The sequence below is a fragment of the Dreissena polymorpha genome, chromosome 4, assembly GCF_020536995.1.
Source record: "Dreissena polymorpha isolate Duluth1 chromosome 4, UMN_Dpol_1.0, whole genome shotgun sequence".
Taxonomy (NCBI): Eukaryota; Metazoa; Mollusca; class Bivalvia; order Myida; family Dreissenidae; genus Dreissena; species Dreissena polymorpha.
The window spans coordinates 144,820,527-144,840,891 of NC_068358.1; the positions used below are offsets into that span (position 1 = coordinate 144,820,527).

At 36.7% G+C, this 20,365-nt stretch overlaps 1 protein-coding gene across 1 annotated transcript in view; it reads left to right on the plus strand.

Annotated features, from left to right (window-relative positions):
* Positions 1-20,365, plus strand: part of LOC127878871 (intermembrane lipid transfer protein VPS13B-like) — a 60,677-nt gene that overhangs the window by 16,213 nt on the left and 24,099 nt on the right. The window contains exons 9-21 of the mRNA XM_052425398.1: positions 2,562-2,702; positions 7,267-7,443; positions 10,008-10,154; positions 11,146-11,405; positions 11,695-11,845; positions 12,417-12,583; positions 13,072-13,247; positions 16,200-16,351; positions 17,365-17,501; positions 17,932-18,042; positions 18,431-18,551; positions 19,346-19,506; positions 19,900-20,052. Coding sequence (XP_052281358.1) covers positions 2,562-2,702; positions 7,267-7,443; positions 10,008-10,154; positions 11,146-11,405; positions 11,695-11,845; positions 12,417-12,583; positions 13,072-13,247; positions 16,200-16,351; positions 17,365-17,501; positions 17,932-18,042; positions 18,431-18,551; positions 19,346-19,506; positions 19,900-20,052 — 2,054 coding nt within the window. The remainder of the gene's footprint in view (positions 1-2,561; positions 2,703-7,266; positions 7,444-10,007; positions 10,155-11,145; positions 11,406-11,694; positions 11,846-12,416; positions 12,584-13,071; positions 13,248-16,199; positions 16,352-17,364; positions 17,502-17,931; positions 18,043-18,430; positions 18,552-19,345; positions 19,507-19,899; positions 20,053-20,365) is intronic.

Below are 20,365 nucleotides of genomic sequence, written 5' to 3' on the forward strand. Positions count from 1 at the left end.
ATATATCAGAAAGGCTTTGAATAAAAGAACGGCAAGGTGGTACGAGCTGTTATTATGTTCATGCTGAGCGTGATATATTACAAATGATCAAGGCAAACTGGTTTTTCTGTCTATCATACCTCTACCACCCTATTTTTAAATAAAAAAATATCTACAGTGATGCATCATTAGTGGCAAAGGATATGATTTTTTAAATTAAATGATCTAATAATGATGTCATGGGCACTTAAGCTTTATACACTTAAATATAATTTTGCTGTTTTTGTTGCTTTTTAGCTCACCTGATTGCTCAGGTGAGCTTTTGTGACCGGTCTTTGTCCGTCGTATGTCCATCCGTTAACATTTGCTCGTAAACACTCTTAGAGGCCACATTTCTTGTCCCATCTTCATGAAACTTGGTCAGAAGCTTTGTCCCAATGAAATCTCTGCCGAGTTCGAAACTGGGTTGTGCCGGGTCAAAAACTAGTCACTAGGTCAAAAAAAAGAAAAACCTTGTAAACACTGTAGAAGTCGCATTTCATGCCCAATCTTCATGTAACTTTGTCAAAATGTTTGTCTTAATGATATCTTGGTTGAGTTCAAAAGTGGTTCCGATCCGTTGAAAAACATGGCCACCAGTGGGCGGGTCAGTTTTCCTTATTTGGCTTTAGAGAAACCTTGTAAACACTCTAGAAGTCACAATTTTTGTCCAATCATCATGAAAGTTGGTCAAAACATTGGTTCAATTGATGTCTCGGACGAGTTCGAAAATGGTCGAGATCGGTGAAAAAATATGGCCGCCAAAGGGCGAGGCATTTTTCTGTATATGTATATAGTGGCAGTTTTCCCTATTTGGCTATAGAGAAACCTTGTAAACACTCTAGAAGTGACAATTTTTGCCCAATTATCATGAAAGTTTATTGATATCTCGTACGAGTTTGAAAATGGCTGGGATCGGTGAAAAAACATGGCCGCCAGTGGGCGGGTCATTTTTCTCTATATGTATATAGTGAAAACATGTGAACACAGTAGAAGTCACATTTTTGGCCCAATTTTCATAAAATTTGCTCAGAACATTTGTTTCCTTGATACGAGAGTTGAGTACAAAAATGGTTCCGGTCAGTTGAATAACATGGCTGCTGGGAGGGGGGCAGTTTTCTCATAATGCCCCCCCCCCCCCTTTCGAAGAAGAGGGGGTATAATATTTTGCTCATGTTGGTCCGTCCGTCCACCAGATGGTTTCCGGATGATAACTCAAGAGCGCTTATGCCAAGGATCATGAAACTTCATAGGTACATTGATCATGACTCGCAGATGACTCCTATTGATTTTCAGGTCACTAGGTCAAAGGTCAAGGTCACGATGACCCAAAATAGTAAAATAGTTTCCGGATGATAACCCAAAGAAAACTTATGCCTAGGATCAGGAAACTTCATAGATACATTGATCATGACTCGCAGATGACCCCTATCTATTTTCAGGTCACTAGGTCAAATGTCAAGGTCACGGTGACCAGAAATAGTAAAATGGTTTCCAGATGATAACTCAAGAACACTTATGCCTAGGATCATGAAACTTCATAGGTACATTGATCATGACTCAAAGATGAACCCTATTGATTTTCAGGTCACTAGGTCAAAGATCAAGGTCACGGTGACCTGAAATAGTAAAATGGTTTCTGAATGATAACTCAAAAACGCTTATGCCTAGGATCATGAAACTTCATAGGTACAATGATCATGACTCGCAGATGACCCCTATTGATTTTCAGGTCACTAGGTCAACAGTCAAGGTCACGGTGACCTGAAATAGTAAAATGGTTTCTGGATGATAACTCAAGAACGCTTATGCCTAGGTTCATGAAACTTAATAGGTATATTGATCATGACTCGCAGATGACCACTTTTGATTAACAGGTCACTAGGTCAAAGGTCAAGGTCACAGTGCCAAAAAAGGTATTCACACAATGGCTGTCAAGGTCACGGTGACTCAACTTAGAAAAATGGTTTCCGGATGATAACTCAAGAATGCTTATGCCTAGGATCATGAAACTTCATATGTACATTGATCATGACTCGCAGATGAAATAATGATGAAACTTGACCAGGATGTTTGTCTGGACAATATCTAGGTCAAGTTTGACATTTGGTAAAGATTGAATGAACCGACTCCTCTCAGGTGAGCGAACTAGGGCCATCTTGGCCCTCTTGTGTAGAAAAACGTGATATCAAGTTGTATGTTTTGTTGAATCTGACTCAATTTTTCCAAAAATGATGACTATGTACTGTATTTTTTTGACTGATGCGACTGTGTGTACTGTATTTCAGTGTAATATGTAACTGTATGTACTGTATATCAGTGACAGATGCAACTGTTTATACTCTTTCTAGTGACAGATGCAACTTTTTGTACTGTATACCAGTGACTGATGCAACTGTTTGTACTGTATACCAGTGACAGATGCAACTGTTTATACTGTATACCAGTGACTGATGCAACTGTTTGTGCTTTAATCCAGTGACTGATGCAACTGTTTGTACTGTATACCAGTGACTGATGCAACTGCTTGTGCTTTAATCCAGTGACAGATGCAAGGTTGCTGCCAGACTGTTCTGACTTCTCTGTGTACTGGCTGGAGAGCAGGGCAGGGCGCCCCCACCCCCAGACTGGTATTCCACCCAGCCTTTATACTCTTGGGCTCTCTGACTTCATGACTGGGCAAGGTATGCTATCAAGACAAATTGATTTATCTATGTTTTAATTCACTGTCTTTTTTTATTTATGTGTATAAGCATTTTAATGTCATAAATACTGACCTGTTATCGTATGCTTATACTTTCCAAGGGGAAATAACTCATCTGGAATTTTAACTGGGAATCCGCCACCTCAATACCGTAATACAGGCCAGGTTAAACATAGTGCAATGCAACCTAGCCAAAAATCGGTAACCAACCCTCAATATTCTTTCCGGATCAACCAGGTGTATACGTGTCTTTTACGGCTCTGAATTAAAATATTGTTTTTTCACTTGGTTGATTGGGGTTTTGAATAGATAAATTGTGTTATTTATCTTTTTATTTCTCATTCGGATTAATTTGTGTGGATTTAATGGATTTTTTTTCATTTGTAAAAGGTAAGCCATGCTTGTTTTTATATGGATTCCACCATTTTTCGGTCTTTAACTGGTAACGTCACCGGTCATATAATGACTGGTCCGTTCACCTGGCTACAGTTACCGGTCATTGACCGGTCCGGTTCCGTCACCAGTTACCAATTACCGGTATTCCACTGTGTTTTCATCGGTCAATTTTTAGTATCACGGGTATCGTCTACATTACCTAGTTGTATACCCCTGGCTATGATTGTATTGAATTCTATATTTTATGGATTCAACAATCTACATGACTTTTTGTGTTTTTCAATACTGATGTTCTACTGGCTACGGTTACCAAATCATGCTATATCTGTTATTTGTACTTCTATCTCAACCGACTACATGCAGACTACTGGTCTTGCAGATAGATCGGCTGAAGTGGGCCCGGAGACTAGCATTGAGGTCGAACATTACTATTTGACCTCTATTAATTTATGTTCGAGACCCGAAGGATGAATTGTTTTAAACGCCTTTACCTATCGGCTACAGACTTTGCAGTCAGTGTCACGGAACAGTTGGGACACATTAATGACGCTAGCAGGATTAGCAAGACGACATTTTGTATCGACTTCTGCTTTTCTATTGCTCCTACGACAGTGCATATTTTCAAGCTACTGGAATCAACAAGAGTTCTGATACATAGGATTGCCTATCAGATTGACCGCATAGCGGCTACAGTCTTGTAGATGGCTTAGGACCTATTTAACTCAGATCTTAGATCCTAGGAATTGGAGGAACCTCATCTTAAAGTTATTCTTCTATTACACTTCTGGCCATAACAGGCCGTCTTCCTATAACTGGTCGTATTCCTTTTAGGAATTCGTCCCGGTTAGAAGTCTTGAAGTAAATGGATTAATCAAGTCAGAATTTAAGACTTCCATGCATTCTACCGGCAAGCGTGGACCCGCTTAAGGTTACTCCTAGGGTTTTCACCTTTTTCTGCCATCACACCTCCGATTCCGGAGGTACCACTGTCAATCATATTTCCGTACTTCGCAAATCGATGACTTCGCGACCTGTATTATCCAGGATTTTAAAGGTGCCTGTTATTGGTTCAAGAAGAGGCTATATTCTGTAGATAGGTCATAAACTTATAAGTGTTAAACACTGTCCTATTCTACCAATTTTAGTGTTAAACACTGTCCTATTCTACCAATTTTCAAGTGTGTTTGGAGTGGGAAAGTTCGGCTTGCCGTGGTTTCTTTGCCCACCCATCCTTGACAAATGGTTCCGGTCACCGGTCGGTATTTACCGGTCCGGTCACCGGTCCTTCTGCTGAGACGTCTTTTCTTACGTCCGTTTCAGCTTATTTTTAAGATAATTGTATTAATCTCGGGATTATTCAATGACACAGATTTCCATCTTTTTGTCATTATTTACCACTATTCAGTGGTGTCTAGACTAGAAGATTATCTTGGCAAGAATATAGTTTATTCTACCACAACCTTCCTTACATCTTATACAGATGTGAGCAGAGAAGGTTATGGACGATCACATAGAACAACGTATCTTGATTTTCTCAATTATGTGGTATCCTAATGAATATCACCTGCACATTACATCTTGAAAAGCGAAAATTCTTTTTAGCTGTTTTTCATTTACAACACATTTTCACGATTCCTTTGTGATGGTTTCAACTATCACATATCGGTCGTGGTTTACTTACAGACACTGTAACTGGAAATCAGGAACTTATTCGTTCTTTGCAAGAACAACAAATTTTCTCTATCGTCTTACTCATACCAGGTCGTCTCAACGCCCTGTTGGACATTTTGTCCTGCAGTTCTTTCTTTCGAATTATTTTTCCGTTGGGTTCAAATAATGTGTTTGCGCATGCGCGGCAGTTAAGTTGCATGGTGTACATAGTATATCAAAGAATGTTGTTTATTATCAAACGCTAGTAATTAGCGTTATGCGATCGTATATCGCAGTGTTTACCGGTATGCTGAACAACGTCAATAATGCAGTTCACAGAAATCGATCCAGCAGGGTGTGCGATTGTTATACATTCGTCCATTGACATAAACTGGAATAATCTTGCCTTCTTGGTGAGTTTTTGCAATAACTGAGTTTTTGCCATAATTTCATGCAATATACTTGATGAACCATGGGATTATGGTTCTACAACCTTTTAAGTCTCCTGTACAATTATTTTCAGGAAACTTCTTCACAGGTCAAATATCATATCTCAGAGAGACATATTTTTACTGATCCAAACATGTGCCACTACATGTCTGGCCATTAATAACTTTTAGTTATCTCTACAGAAGAACGTTTTTCTGTTAGAGTTTCAATCCTTGTTACTTGTGCAAGGATAATTCCATCAGAACTGTATAAAGGTTCTATGGAAATTCATTTTTTACTGGGTATTTCGAGAGCATAGTTATTACCTTAATCACTCTGCTAGATACATAGAGGTTTTTCTCATCTTTTTCTTGATGATAAGAAATTTGTTCTTTTCTTCATCAAAGGATAGAGATTATGCTTTCGTATACCTTGTTTTGTGTAAGTCATCGCAACTCTGTGCTGTCTTACCTGTTTTGGAACTGATTCAAACTATGGAACGTCAACACTATGTTTTTCGTTCCTTTACCTTCTTAAGCGGTTTTGACTTGTGTTACATGTTGGGATGCTTAATGAGCTCCCTATGAACCTTTTTCATCAGGCTTATTAACAGTTCCAATATAATTTTAAGATGGTTTTCCTTCTTATTATGGCTTTTACCATACGGAGAAGTGAAATTCACGCTTTTTCTGTTGAATACGACCAATTCCAGTTGGATCTATTGTCGTTTTCACTTTGTTGTGTCAGCCAGGATTCCTTGCTTAATATCAAGTCCTCTGTATGGCTTCTACCTTCAAGTTTCCAAGTTTTTCTTAAACTGGTAGTCATGAAGATGAGGATAAACTTCTTTGGGCAATCAGGGCTTTGAAGTTCTATCTCAGCAGTGTTAGTCGGAAGTCCATTCGAGGTTCTCAAAAGACACTCTTCATTTCCCCAAAAAAGGGGGGAGATGTGTCTGCGGCTTCTATTTCTCGGGGTTAGACCTCGACTAAGGAAAGTTACTCTTATCCTATCTAAGGATTCATTCCTTTTTAGGATCTGACCGCATGAATTTTGAGCTCTGTCTGTTTTTTGGGCATATATTAATCACACCCCACTTTTTGACGTGCTCTAAGCTGTTTACTGGAGGAATCCGACCACCTTTGTTATCTTTTTATCTTCGTTTTCTGAAGTGCCAACAATACAATTTGTATATGTTTGGGCTTGTTGTGGTTTCACTAACGGTAGTGTCTTCTTTACGACATAGACATATTACTCTGTCCGAGAAGTCATAATTAATACCGTTTTAACGAAGATTACTTGATATCATTAGCTGATAACCCTGTTTATGGGTTCTACTGTGTTGGGAAAATATATACGAACCTTCCCACCGCAGCTGCAAGATCAGCATACGATAACAGGTCAGTATTTATGACATTAAAACAAATTTTTTAAATAAAATTCATTTTAATTATTAAATACTTACCTGTTATCGGTAAGTCCCACCTCCCACCCCGCTATTCGATTAATATTTTTGTATATATATTGAAAGAATATTGAGGGTTGGTTACCGATTTTTGGCTAGGTTGCATTGCACTATGTTTAACCTGGCCTGTATTACGGTATTGAGGTGGCAGATTCCCAGTTAAAATTCCGGATGAGTTATTTCCCCTTGGAAAGTATAAGCATACGATAACAGGTAAGTATTTAATAATTAAAATGAATTTTATTTAAAAAATTTGTGTTTATATTGCTAAGGTTATTTATTTATGAAATAATTATAAAGATTTACATCCTGATGTTATCTCATAAATTCTCGTTCAAAAATCTTTTTTTAGCAATTACAGTTCCTATGTACAAATGTTATTCTTCTGAGAATACAAAATATGAAAGATTCTCGTCTTATATCATGTTGTTGTTTGTTATGTTTTAAAAGTTGTTTTCACACTCGTGGTTTTCAGATATTATCTTGTGCAGACCGTCTTATATCAATGCCACATGACTGATGCCTTATGAACCACCTTTCTCATCACTATTTGTTTATGTGAAATTTTGCAAATAAAGAACAGGTAAATGTGTTGTTTTTTCAGCAAATGTTTATTTACAACTTGAGCGACCCCTTCGTACAAAGCTGTCTTTTCCCAAAGTGAAACAAGTGATGCAGTTCATGGATGAGGTTTTGCCAAGGTCAAAGGTCGACACAGGAGAAAGGTCATCAACAAAGCCACACACAGAAGACTCAGAAAGGGCTAAAGGAAAGCAACTTGGTAAGAAATTAGCCTATATTAGGAATTAATCCACAAGCTTATTGACTATTTTCAATATTTTTAATACATGTGTGTATGTATGTATGTGTATTTTAATTTGTAGTTAGTGAGGTCCTTCTGTACCAAAGGAGGCATTATTTGAGGACCCTGACTCATAACGTTTTGGGATGAATTTTTGTATAAAGCTGTAATTTTAGGCTTTTTTAATTTGTGCTAAAAGGCATTCATTTTGTGTTGGTTTTGTGCTTTAAGTATGTCAGCAATGTGTATGGAACAGGTTATAATTGTTAGCTCACCTGTCACGAAGTGACATGGTGAGCTTATGTGACCGTGTGATGTCCGGCGTCCGTTGTGTGTGCGTGTGTGGCTGCGTCCGTCAACAATTTGTTTGTGTAGACAGTAGAGGTCACAGTTTTCATCCAATCTGTATGAAATTTGGTCAGAATGTTTATCTTGATGAAATCTGGGTTGGGATTGTATTTGGGTCATCTGGGGTCAAAAACTAGGTCACTAGGTCAAAAAATAGTTCACATAATAGGTCAAATAATAGAAAAACCTTGTGTAGACAATAGAGATCGCAGTTTTCATCCAATCTTTATGAAATTTGGTTAGAATGTTAATCTTGATGAAATCTGGGTTGGGATTGTATTTGGGTCATCTTGGGTCAAAAACTAGGTCACTAGGTCAAAAACTAGGCCAAATAATTGAAAAACCTTGTGTAGACAATAGAGGTCGCAGTTTTCATCCAATCTTTATGAAATTTGGTACGAATGTTTATCTTGATGAAATCTGGCTTGGGAATGTATTTGGGTCATCTGGGGTCACAAATAGGTCACTAGGTCAAAAACTAGGCGAAATAATAAAAAAAAACTTGTGTAGACAAAAGAGGTCGCAGTTTTCATCCAATCTTTATGAACTTTGGTCAGAATGTTTATCTTGATAAAATCTGGCTTGGGATTGTTTTTGGGTCATCTGAGGTAAAAAACTAGGTCACTAGGTCAAATAATAGAAAAACCGTCAACAATTTGTTTGTGTAGACAGTAGAGGTCACAGTTTTTATCCAATCTGTATGAAATTTGGTCAGAATGTTAATCTTGATGAAATCTGAGTTGGGATGGAATTTGGGTCATCTGGGGTCAAAAACTAGGTCACTAGGTCAAAAACTAGGTCACTAGGTGAAATAATAGAAAAACCTTGTATAGACAATAGAGGTCGCAGTTTTCATCCAATCTTTATGAAATTTGGTCAGAATGTTTATCTTGATGAAATCTGGGTTGGGATTGTATTTGGGTCATCTTGGGTCAAAAACTAGGTCACTAGGTCAAATAATAGAAAAACCTTGTGTAGACAATAGAGGTCACAGTTTTCATCCAATCTTCATGAAATTTGGTCAGAATGTTTGTCTTGATGAAATCTGGGTTGGGATTGTATTTGGGTCACCTGGGGTCAAAAACTAGGTCAATAGGTCAAATATTAGAAAAACCTTGTGTAGACAACAGAGGTCACAGTTTTCATCCAATCTTTATGAAATTTGGTCAGAATGTTTATCTTGATGAAAACTGGGTTGGGATTGTATTTGGTTAGTCAGGTGATCGATTCAGGGCCATCATGGCCCTCTTGTTTTTAATTTGTGTTGCCCCTAAGCAAACACATTTTAAGAGGAGGGTTAATTGGAGTAACTCCGTCAGTTTCTAAAATGAATAGTCTTTTGATTAGATTGTCCTCATTGATTTGTATATGTGTGTTGAGTAAACTACTTCCACTTTTCTCAAGTTATTTAATTGAAACTTTAAAGATGTAATCTGATTGTGACAATATATAGTGAACATTTGCAAGACAATCAAAATGACCCACTCATTCCTGAGTTGTATTCCCTTAATTTCGAAATTGTCATGTCAGTAGCATAAATTGTTATAAGCTTGTGAAGCAATCTGCTTCTAAATTTTTCATCAAATTAAAAATTGTATAAGTCATCAGCATGAAGTAAAGGATAAAAATATTAAGACATTTTTTCACACCATGCATTCAGTAAATTCCTGAGATATTTGCTCTTGAACAAACCTGGCAGTAGTCGCTTAAATTACAAAGCTGTAGTTTCAAAAGATAGCTTTTGTTAGTCCCCTACCGGTTTCACTGGATGGGACTTATGGTTTGCGCTCTGTGTGTCTGTCAGTCTGTCTGTCACACTTTTCTGGATCCTGCGATAACTTTAAAAGTTCTTAATATTTTTTCATGAAACTTGAAACATGGATAGATGGCAATAAGGACATTATGCACGTCATTTCATTTTGTTCCTACGTCAAAAATTCTGGTTTCTATGGCAACAACAACAAAAAATAAAATATTTCTGACAATGGTGGAGCCGGTAGGGGACTTATATTGCTTGGCAATAGTCTTGTTTTCAATATTTTGTATTAAGACACATTTTAATGATGATGCTGAAGAATCTTAGAAATAAAGTATGAAATAATTTCTTGCCAAAGATCACCTGTTAGGGTATAATTTTATTTTAAAATGCCCTATTTATTCACATGTTAAATAATGTTGCGTTGTTACATTTGCAGACATTCTTAGACATGTGAGCTCAGTTGTATTGCAAACTGAACAGATTGTTGTTTCCATGGAAACCAAGCCATGTGATGAGCAGCCAGAAGTGAGCTCATCATTCAGCAATCTTCAGATGCAGATTGGTTTTACCCATGGAGTGACAGGTATGTGCAGATTGGTTTTACCCATGGAGTGACATGTATGTGCAGATTTTGTTTGATCCTGCGATTACTTTAAAAGTTCTTCATATTTTTTCATGAAACTTGAAACATGGCTAGATGGCAATATGGACATTATGCACGTCATTTCGTTTTGTTCCTACGTAAAAAATTATGGTTGCTATGGAAACAAATGATTTTTTTTTAAATTATGACAGTCATTGTTGGAATTTCTGACAATGTTGAAGCCAGTAGGGGACATATATTGCTTGGCAATAGTCTTGTTTTAATTACAAATTTAAAATGAAAACATTGTTTGGAATTTGGATATATAATTTGTGAGCTTAAGTTAATCATGATAGTGAGACAGACTTAAAAACGTTCAAGAAATCTGAGCCAGGTCAACTTAATTGTAGCCAATAAATTCAAAAAATATTATTACCGGTAAACTTGGTGCTGATTAAGATAAAGCAGTAAGCTATTGCTTGTATTGTTTATTTTGTTTTTATGCCCCTGGTAGGGTGGCGTATAGCAGTTGAACTGTCTGTCTGTCCGAAAACTTTAACATTGGCCATAACTTTTGCAATATTGAAGATAGCAACTTGATATTTGGCATGCATGTATATCTTATGAAGCTGCACATTTTGAGTGGTGAAAGGTCAAGGTCATCCTTCAAGGTCAAAAGTAAAAAAAAAATACAATTCAAGGGAAGTAATAAGCTTTAAAAGGGAGACAATTTCTAACCTGCCATATGATATATTGAAATTTTATTTCAAAGCGGCGCAAAAGGGGGTTTCTGACAAACACATCTCTTGTTCTGTGGATGTTTTAAATTATATAAACCATTTCTTCATTTGATTTAAGTCTTATTAATAAAGAATTTTTAAAAAAATGTTAACTTTTATTTGAATCCCACGCAGCATTTTGCCCATATTACAACAATTATGAAGAAGTGTCTCAATGTATGCCAGGCAACTATACCCTTAGCTATGTATAGGTGAAGTCACTGGCATAGCAATGAATGCCTACATGCGTGACTGCATGTTGAAGACAACTCTCAACAATCGGCAGCTGCCTTTGCTGGGTCCGTGCTCCCTTAAAGCAGATGCCACATTCACCATAATTTCTCATGGCAACACCAACTTCCTGTCCCAGACAATTGTTACCATAGCAACTGGCATGGTGACGGTGAATCTAGGACAGGAGCATGTGCTGTGCTTGCAGATGGTGTTAGATCACATCACAGAATTCTCAAAGGTAATAGACTAGATCAAATAATCTGCATGGTATACCAGGGTTCTATATGCGATCTCAAGGTCATTCGTTAACTAGGTCTTGAATAGGATTTATTTATTAAACATTGTTTGATTGTGCTCTTATTTACCTCTTTGTATTTCTTCTGTTCTGTTTATAAACAAAATAGTTTTATACTCTATATAATCCTTTAAACCAATTGCATTTTTAATTATAACATTATTATGAACCATATGATAAATATTTTGAATTAAACTACATTAACACATCAGTGTTGTTGTTTATTACATAGGTGATATTCAAGTCAAAGGATGACCTATCGAAATCAAAGGCAGGAAGTAACAATAAAGTGACACCTATTTCAACTGGGTCACTGCAGTTTGTGGTTCACAGTTCATCTGATGACCTTCGAAGTGGGCAGTACCAGTACAGAATGAGTGACGGTAAAATATTACCTAAAGCTTGTAATCTTATAGTTCATATATATTAAAAAGTAGTAAATTTGTATAGTTTTGCTTTAGTGTACACATATCATACTTTCATAAAATAATATCGCATATCATCAACATTTTCTCATTTGTATGGTTGACTGTTTTCATTCCGGGGACACGCAATAAAAGAGAAAGAATATAATATTTATGTTAAAAAAAAAATATATTGTCAACCTAAGGAGTAATTTAATTTGACATGTCTATAACCTGAGCTGTTTCACTTTTTGCCTACAAGTTCATGAGCACTCTCTGGGCTTTATTTATGAGTGTAAAATATGCAATCTCTGGGCTTTATTTATGAGTGTAAAATATGCAATCTGCACTGGCTAAGCTGAGGCAACACTTTCCATAAAACATGTTTTTGATTTGTAAGAGACTTCCTTAGTCTGGGCAGGCTAATCTGGATATTTACTTTACACAATGAATTAAGCCTGGTTTTTCCAGAATATGGTTTAATAATGTTAATTACAATGTGTATCAGTTACCTGTATGCTTATATGTTGGGATAACTTTTTATCTGCAGATGATACTGACCTGGTACCTAATCTTGGAGAAATAGTGTTTTGTAACCAGGATAAGAGTGGTAACTCAACCATGACCTGGGGTTACAGCACACCAAGAGTTATATCTAGCCTCACTTCTACACCAGTTCCCTTTAACACACAAAATATCATAGAACCACCAATCACTGTGAGTACTTTGCTATACTTTGTCCCCTTCACATATTGATTCTGATTACTAGTATTTTTAAAACATTTGTATTACTTACATCTCTTGTATTTGTATACAGTTGTTACTTTGTAGCATTCATTATTCAGTCTTTCCCCGCAGCATATCTATGACCTTGACTTAATCTGAATATAATCATGCAAGTGTGCTTTTTAGCACTTTTTGGGTGACTTTTGTCCTCATCATAGGACTTCTTTATGATTCTATAATTATTTATACAACTCTGAAGATTAGATTATCATGTCCTTAAGACAAAGTTTATAACAACAAAAGTTTCTCAGAAACATATTAAGCAATTCATGTTTGAAGTAACATTTGTGTATATGTGTTAAATAAAAGACCAAATAAATATTAGGATCTTTCATTGTATATATTATGTTATCACTTTGAAAGGTATGAATGACATCTTAACTAGACGTTTAGTGAAATCTTAGTCTTCAATGTTGCAGGTTGCATGTCGTCTGCAATACTGGGAGGGTCTCATTCAGCAGTTTGTTGACTATGCGGAAATGAGCCTGTCAGAGAATGATGTCTCGGAAATGGTTCTACCCGAGGTGCGCCATGCAGACTCTCCAGACCTTGCCGCAGCCCAAATATGGAGGCTGAACATTCCAAACCCAGAGGGGTAAGGTCACAGCAGAAGCAAAAATAGGAATCTTACCAACAAAATTGTTTGATTAATACATCATAAGTTTAACCAAATGGCTTTTGAGTTAAAATTTGTAAGTTTGATAACATTTTAAACGTTATGCTTATACAGATTATTCTTTATTTATTCTCTCACAGTCTTTTATGTTCTTTTATCCTGTCACATGCCTTTAAATCAGTCCGATAACCAGGTAACCTAATATCCCAAAAGATATTAGGCTAGATGACCACGTGACCTCGAATATATCCGTCAGTTGCTGTCCGCCCATGCGCACGCCTGTACTATTTTCTATTTAGAAAATATACTTGTTTTCAATTAAAAAAATTACAACATACGTGTAAAGTACTGTTTGTTTAACAATTATTATTTTAACAGTATAATTTCGTCTTTGTGTATTGAATTAATAACGATTGACTCGATTTCTGTGTTGTTTAACAAGACGGAAGCTAGCCTTAGCGTTTTGCATGATGTGACGTCACAATGTTTTTGCTGCGGCGTGTTTTTTCCCAAATTAAATATTTAAACACAAAATACTGGAAAACTATATATTTTAGAAACATTTCAACGAATGTTGTAAATGTGACAGGATAAATAGAATAATAGATTGGTGATGTGGATGGAGAATGGTTATCTGGCTCGTCCGAGGATCTTATTGGGTTCGCCTTCGGCTCACCCGATAACTTCCTCCGACTTGCCAGATAACCATTCTCCATCCACGTCACCAACCTATTATTAACCAGGTTTTCCGAAGGAAAAAACTGGTTATTAGATTGGCGAATGCGGGCGGGCTGGCTGGCGGGCTGGCGGGCGGGCGGAACAAGCTTGTCCGGGCCATAACTATGTCGTTCATTGTCAAATATTAAAATCATTTGGCACATTTGTTCACCATCATTGAACGGTGTGTCGCGCGAAATAATTACATCGATATCTCCAAGGTCAAGGTCACACTTTGAGTTCAAAGGTCAAAATTGGCAATAAATGAGCTTGTCTGGGCCATAACTATGTCATTCATTGTGAGATTTTACAATTATTTGGCACATTTGTTCACCATCATGGGACGGTGTGTCGCACGAAAGAATCACGTCAATATCTCCAATGTCAAGGTCACCACAACTTAAAATAGATTTATTTTGAAACAAACTTACGAAGGGGGTTAATTTTGTTTGTTCATTTCAAAAGTTCAGTTTGAGTTGTCTCCCTTAATCAGATTTTTTTTCATAATGAAAACCTGGTTTTGTGACAATTTTGTCCCTTGTTCTCTATAGAGTCTGTTTTCATTGTAGAGCTAGGACTGGATAATTTGTGGCATTATGGGACTGCAAATAGAAGAATAAGATACTTTTTGCTATTGTAAATATAAACAATTTCACATATTCAATCAGCCAAAAAGAATCTCTCCTAAATTATTAAATAGAGGATATTTGTTTGATTCGGTGGATTATCGATTTTAATTTACGAGTGATCATAGAAAATAATATTTTCACGAGTGGCGCAGCCACGAGTGAAAATATATATTTTCTATGATCACGAGTGAATTAAAAACGATATTCCACCGAAATCCAACAAATTTTCTTTTATTTTATGCTATTTTTCACAGTTTATATACATTGTTTAAGAGTTTAACTAAAGAATTTCGCTGTAAACAGTGAAAATTAGCGATAATTTTCACTGATAATTTTCTTTGTTTGAAACAATGAAATGATCAGTTTTAATTTACTGATATTTCTCTATAAACCACCGGAAAGCATAAAATAAATGATTGCTAATTTCAAAACTGGGCCTTCTTGATCAGTTTTCAGTGTGCTGGAATACAATTCTGATTTTTAAGGGTTCAATCCCCCGGTCTCAGTCACATAACTTCTGAGGGTATTGGTCATACAATTATTTCTACGGCTTTTCTCACCCTGCCTCTGATTCAGTTGTCAGTTATTGGCATAACTATGTTCAAAAACCAGCTGGAGTTGGAGAAGCGTGGAAAGGGTACCTCTTTGTCGTGATACGCAATTTGATTAAAAAAAAGAAAACAACTACAAACAGACAAACAGCTGCTTAAATACATGCATTTGGCTTTAGTTGTGTTAGTAATTTTATTATTAAAACCTAATTATTATCAGTTAAAATATGCAAGGAGATGTGGCCTTTAAGTAGCTTTATGTATTGCTGTTATGTTTTTTTTAAATGTCATACATAAAGCCAAGTTTTCACAACATGATTTGTTTGCATCAATGCTTATACAATAATGAATATGTATCAGTTACCTTGATTGACATTGGGTCAAGTCAGCATGACCTGCACTGGTACAATTTGAACTGGGATTGCTCAGACAAATTTTTGTTTTTTTGTACCCTACCGGTTTCACATGGTTTGCGCTCCCTCTGTCAGTCCGTCTGTCAGTCCGTCCATCCGTCACACTTTTCTGGATCATGCGATAACTTTCAAAGTTCTTAATATTTTTTCATGAAACTTGAAACTTGGATAGATGGCAATATTGTCATTATGCACATCATTCCATTTTGTTCCTAAGTCAAAAATTCTGGTTTCTATGGCAACAAATAGACTAGAAATACTGCTGAAAATGTTGGTTTTCTGGATCCTGCGATAACTTTAAAAGTTCTTAATATTTTTTCATTAAACTTGCAACATGGATAGATGGCAACATGGACATTATGCACGTCATTTCATTTCGTTCTTACGTCAAAAATTGTGGTTGCTATGGCAACCAAAAAAAATAAATTCTGAAAATGGTGGAATTTCTGACAATGGTGGAGCCGGTAGGGGACAATATTGCTTGACAATAGCCTTGTTATTCATGGGCTTGAACAAAAATTTGTTGGTCCTAACTCCTAAACAAGTTTATAGGATTTGAATCTTGAGCTTGATTGTACTGCTATTTGAAAGACTGTACAATGTATTTTGTTGGTTTCACAGATCAGAAGTATTGGTCCCGCCAGCCTCCCTTGCTGCCTCTGTGAAGGTTGACTCGTGTTTTGTGCCATGCCTGATCCCTGGACTGCAGCTGGGAGTCACATTGGAGAGCCTGGAATTACACCTGACCAATCACCTGCACTGTCTTGGAAGAGGTGGATATGACTTTAAACTTGACTAATGATATGTTATTTTATGGGGTTGAATTAAATAGGCATTCATTTATTTACTAATGATTTCCGTATTTTCTAAGTTCTGTTCTTACCTCCATGCATTTAATGCATTGAATGCCCTTAAAAAGCCAAGATTTGACACATGTAACGAGCAATTGTGGACGGTAATTACATTCTTAAATACTAAAAACTGTGCGTTGTTGCAATAATATTATTATTGTTTTGGCGTTGTCCGTCCGTCTTTACGTCTCTCCATTCTTCTGTCCGTCCGGCACTTTTGTGTCAGAAACCTTATTTGGAAGTGCTTTGGCTGATTTCATTGAAACTTGGTATGAGTATATATACCAATAAGAGGATGATGCACGCCAAATGACATTGTACACCATGTGTTAAGAACGGAGTTATGGCCCTGTGTATGTTGAAAAAACGCTTTTTTGTGTCCGGAGCCATATCTTGGAAGTGCTTTGGCGGATTTTATTGAAACTTGGTATGAGTATATATATGGATAAAAGCATGATGCACGCCAAATAGCATTGCACACCATCGGATAATAACAGAGTTATGGCCGTTTGTATTTTGAAAAAATGCTTTTTTGTGTGTCCGAGGGCATATGTTGGAAGTGCTTTGAAAGATTTTATTGAAACTTGGTATGAGTATATATATATATATATGAGGATGATGCATATTGGCGTTGTTCATCCCTCCAGAAATCTTTTGTGTCCAGAATTATATTGGCGGGGGATATCGATTCAACGAATTTGCTTGTTTAAACATACATTTAGAGGAAATTTACCAAACAAGTTGTATATTTATATTAATGTAGCATGTCACAAACTTGCTCGGCTGTACATTGCGAAGTTTATACATTAATGCCTAAAAGCAAACCATCATTGGCATATGAATTTTCTTATTTTTCTACTTTGCATATTCTTTTAACAGAATGAAAACAGAATGTGTAATACTATACTATATAATGCTGCTTCAACTAATTACAGTGGTACCCACGAAGCTGCAGCCTTTCTATCTTTGCCCAAGTTTCCAGCCTGCAGGGGAGTTTGCAGTGGTAACCCTTGACAACCTGCTGCTTGCTGCCTCTCACTGGGCAGGCAGCCTAAATAAGTCAAACATTCAGGTCTGTACAATTTGTAAGAAAAGATATTTTATAAATTACCTGTAAATATGGCTTGTTTATGTGAACATGTTGATAACAATTAATTGTTTTACCCAAACACCTTCAAACAGAGAACGTTTAGCATCCAGTTTCTGTAGGGATTGCTCTTGTTTATTCATAATTATGAGTATAGAAATAGTTTGGTTAGGACCTTTTCTTGTTACTTGTCTATTAAGGGGTGTGATATCTCTTCCTACTTAGTTCATTTGAATCTTTTTCTCAAGATTTCTTCACATACATGGTTCATTACTTGACAGGATTTATTTCAATTGAAGAGTTTTGGTGAAACCAGTAAGCAGGATATTTTTTTTTCCAAATTATAGGTTTCAAAATTCACATCACTTTATATCACACATCTGACCTAGCATTACTATTCATGCTTTAATTGAAGGGCTCCACAAGTCTGGGTGTTGACATTCTGGAGTATAAGACGTTGACAATGGACCGAGTAGTCTCTACTTTGGAGATATCGGGCACTGTGTCCTTACAGACACACCCTCAGGTATGTCCTTACAGACAGGCTGTCCGGTATGTCCTTACAGACAGGCTGTTGGGTATGTCCTTACAGACACACTCTCAGGAATGTCCTTACAGACAGGCTGTCGGGTTGAGTGATGTATACTGTAATAGTACTTAAACCACTTACAAAAAACAAGTATAGTAGCTTTTGTAGAGTGTTGCTGTTAATAGTGCAGCTTTGCTTTGGTTTTAAAAATAATAGATTGTCTTCTTGATTTATGTATGTTAATGAGCTGATTTCTTGACATGTAAAATGAACAGTTGTCATTTGCTTTGCTGATAACTGCCTGTGAATTATATGCAATTAATTGCCATGAATATGACAACCTGTAGTCAGGTCCAACATGTTATCTCTTACACCCTCTTCCTAGACCACACCAGTCCGGACGGTGGATGTTGACATAGCCTGTGACCCGGTGACCTTGACCTTTGGTCAGGGGGTTGTACACAATCTAACATGTGCTGCTCAGGCCTGGACACAGATTGGCACAGGTAACCTTATAATGTCTCTTTTGATACCCCAAACCAGTTGAATGTTGGGCATTTCTTGAAACATTGTTGTCTTTTACTTTGATTGTTGCATTATTCTTCTGTAAAAATACTTAGTTACTATAAGTACTAAGTAAATGCCATGCTATTTGTAAAACACACACATACAAACAGCTTCAGCCTAATTTTATTTTAGGCAGATATTTGTTTAGTTTGCTTCATTCATGTACAGCTGATGTTAGCCAAGCAGACTGCATAATTTTTGCACACTACTTTAAATGTATGCTATTTAACAGCTGCTCTGAGAAAAGCAGTATGGTATTTGCAAATTTTGTTTTCATTTAATTAGAACAAGTGATACATAATCATTGTTTTTACTATCCCAAAGAACAGTGATATTCCCTCAATATGTGATATGTGTGGTACAGCTGATCCAAGCCAAGAGGAAAGTGAGATATTCGCTCACTATGTAATATGTTACTTTACAGATGATTTAAGGCTAGACAACAGTGTGATATTAGCTAGCTGTGTGATATGTCACTTTACAGCTGATCCAGATGATTTAAGGCTAGACAACAGTGTGATATTAGCTAGCTGTGTGATATGTCACTTTACAGCTGATCCAGGCCAAGAGAACATCGTGGTATTTGCTGACTACGTGTTATTTTACTTTACAGCTGATCCAAGCCAAGAGGACAGTGTGATATTTGCTCACTATGTGATATGTTTCTTTACAGCTGATCCAAGCAAAAAAGACAGTGTAATATTCACTCACTGTGTGATATGTATTTTTACAGCTGATCCAAGCCAAGAGGACAGTGTGATATTTGCTCACTATGTGATATGTAACGACACCCAGCAGACCCTGCGCCTTGGTCAGGTGGGCACAGACGAGAATCTTGTGCTGCAGCCCCGAGAAATGCACCAGTATTCCTGGCGGTCTCACACCATGAAACAGGTAAAGCAAATACTTGGAGCAGTTTTTTTTCCAGACAGACAGATAGACAGATGAGACGACACGAGACTATATAGAGAGATTGTGATTGTCACCTGTTAATAAGGGATTTTTTTGCAAACTATTTGTGTACATTTCATATTTTAATTATATTTTTTAATCATACTTATAATTCCAACATTCTCTCTTTAAAACTGTTTGCAAATTACATAAGCATCAATTTTATTTTGTCCAATATCTTATTCTGAAGTATGTCTTCTAGGATCTTAGTCTGCTCTTTACTTCCAAATCTAAGACTTGGTTGGTGAATAGCGGCAAATGACTTGCGGGCTTGTTCTCATTTTGATCACTGTTTAAAAGAATACCATTTCTTAATGATCAGTTTTTCATTGCTAGGAGCTGCACATCTGTTTAGATGGTGCCATATGGAAGTGGTGCGATGCTGTCAGACTGGGCACACCAGGGGCGGCAGTGAGGAAGGTGTCTTGTCATGAACAGCAATACACACTGGTCATTAACACCAGGCAGATCTCCAATGTCCAGTGTCAGGTATGTATGCATCTAGTAGATGTTTATAGAGTGGACTGAGATTGGTCCCATTTAGTCATGCCCTTCAGAGAACTTGTGAGGTGAGTAACAGGGAATAGTGCAAGATAAAGAGAACAACCCAGTTATAGGGATACTTTAGTTTTATTTATCCCCCTCCAGGATGAACTGATATTGGGATGCATATACCAATTGTCTAGTCTGTTACTTTCTTTGTTAATTTTATTCTGTCTTAAGTATTTGAAACCAAAATGACACATTTCCTTCACATCATTAAGACTTCCTCCATAGCTTTGATGCTTGATTGAATGTTTCT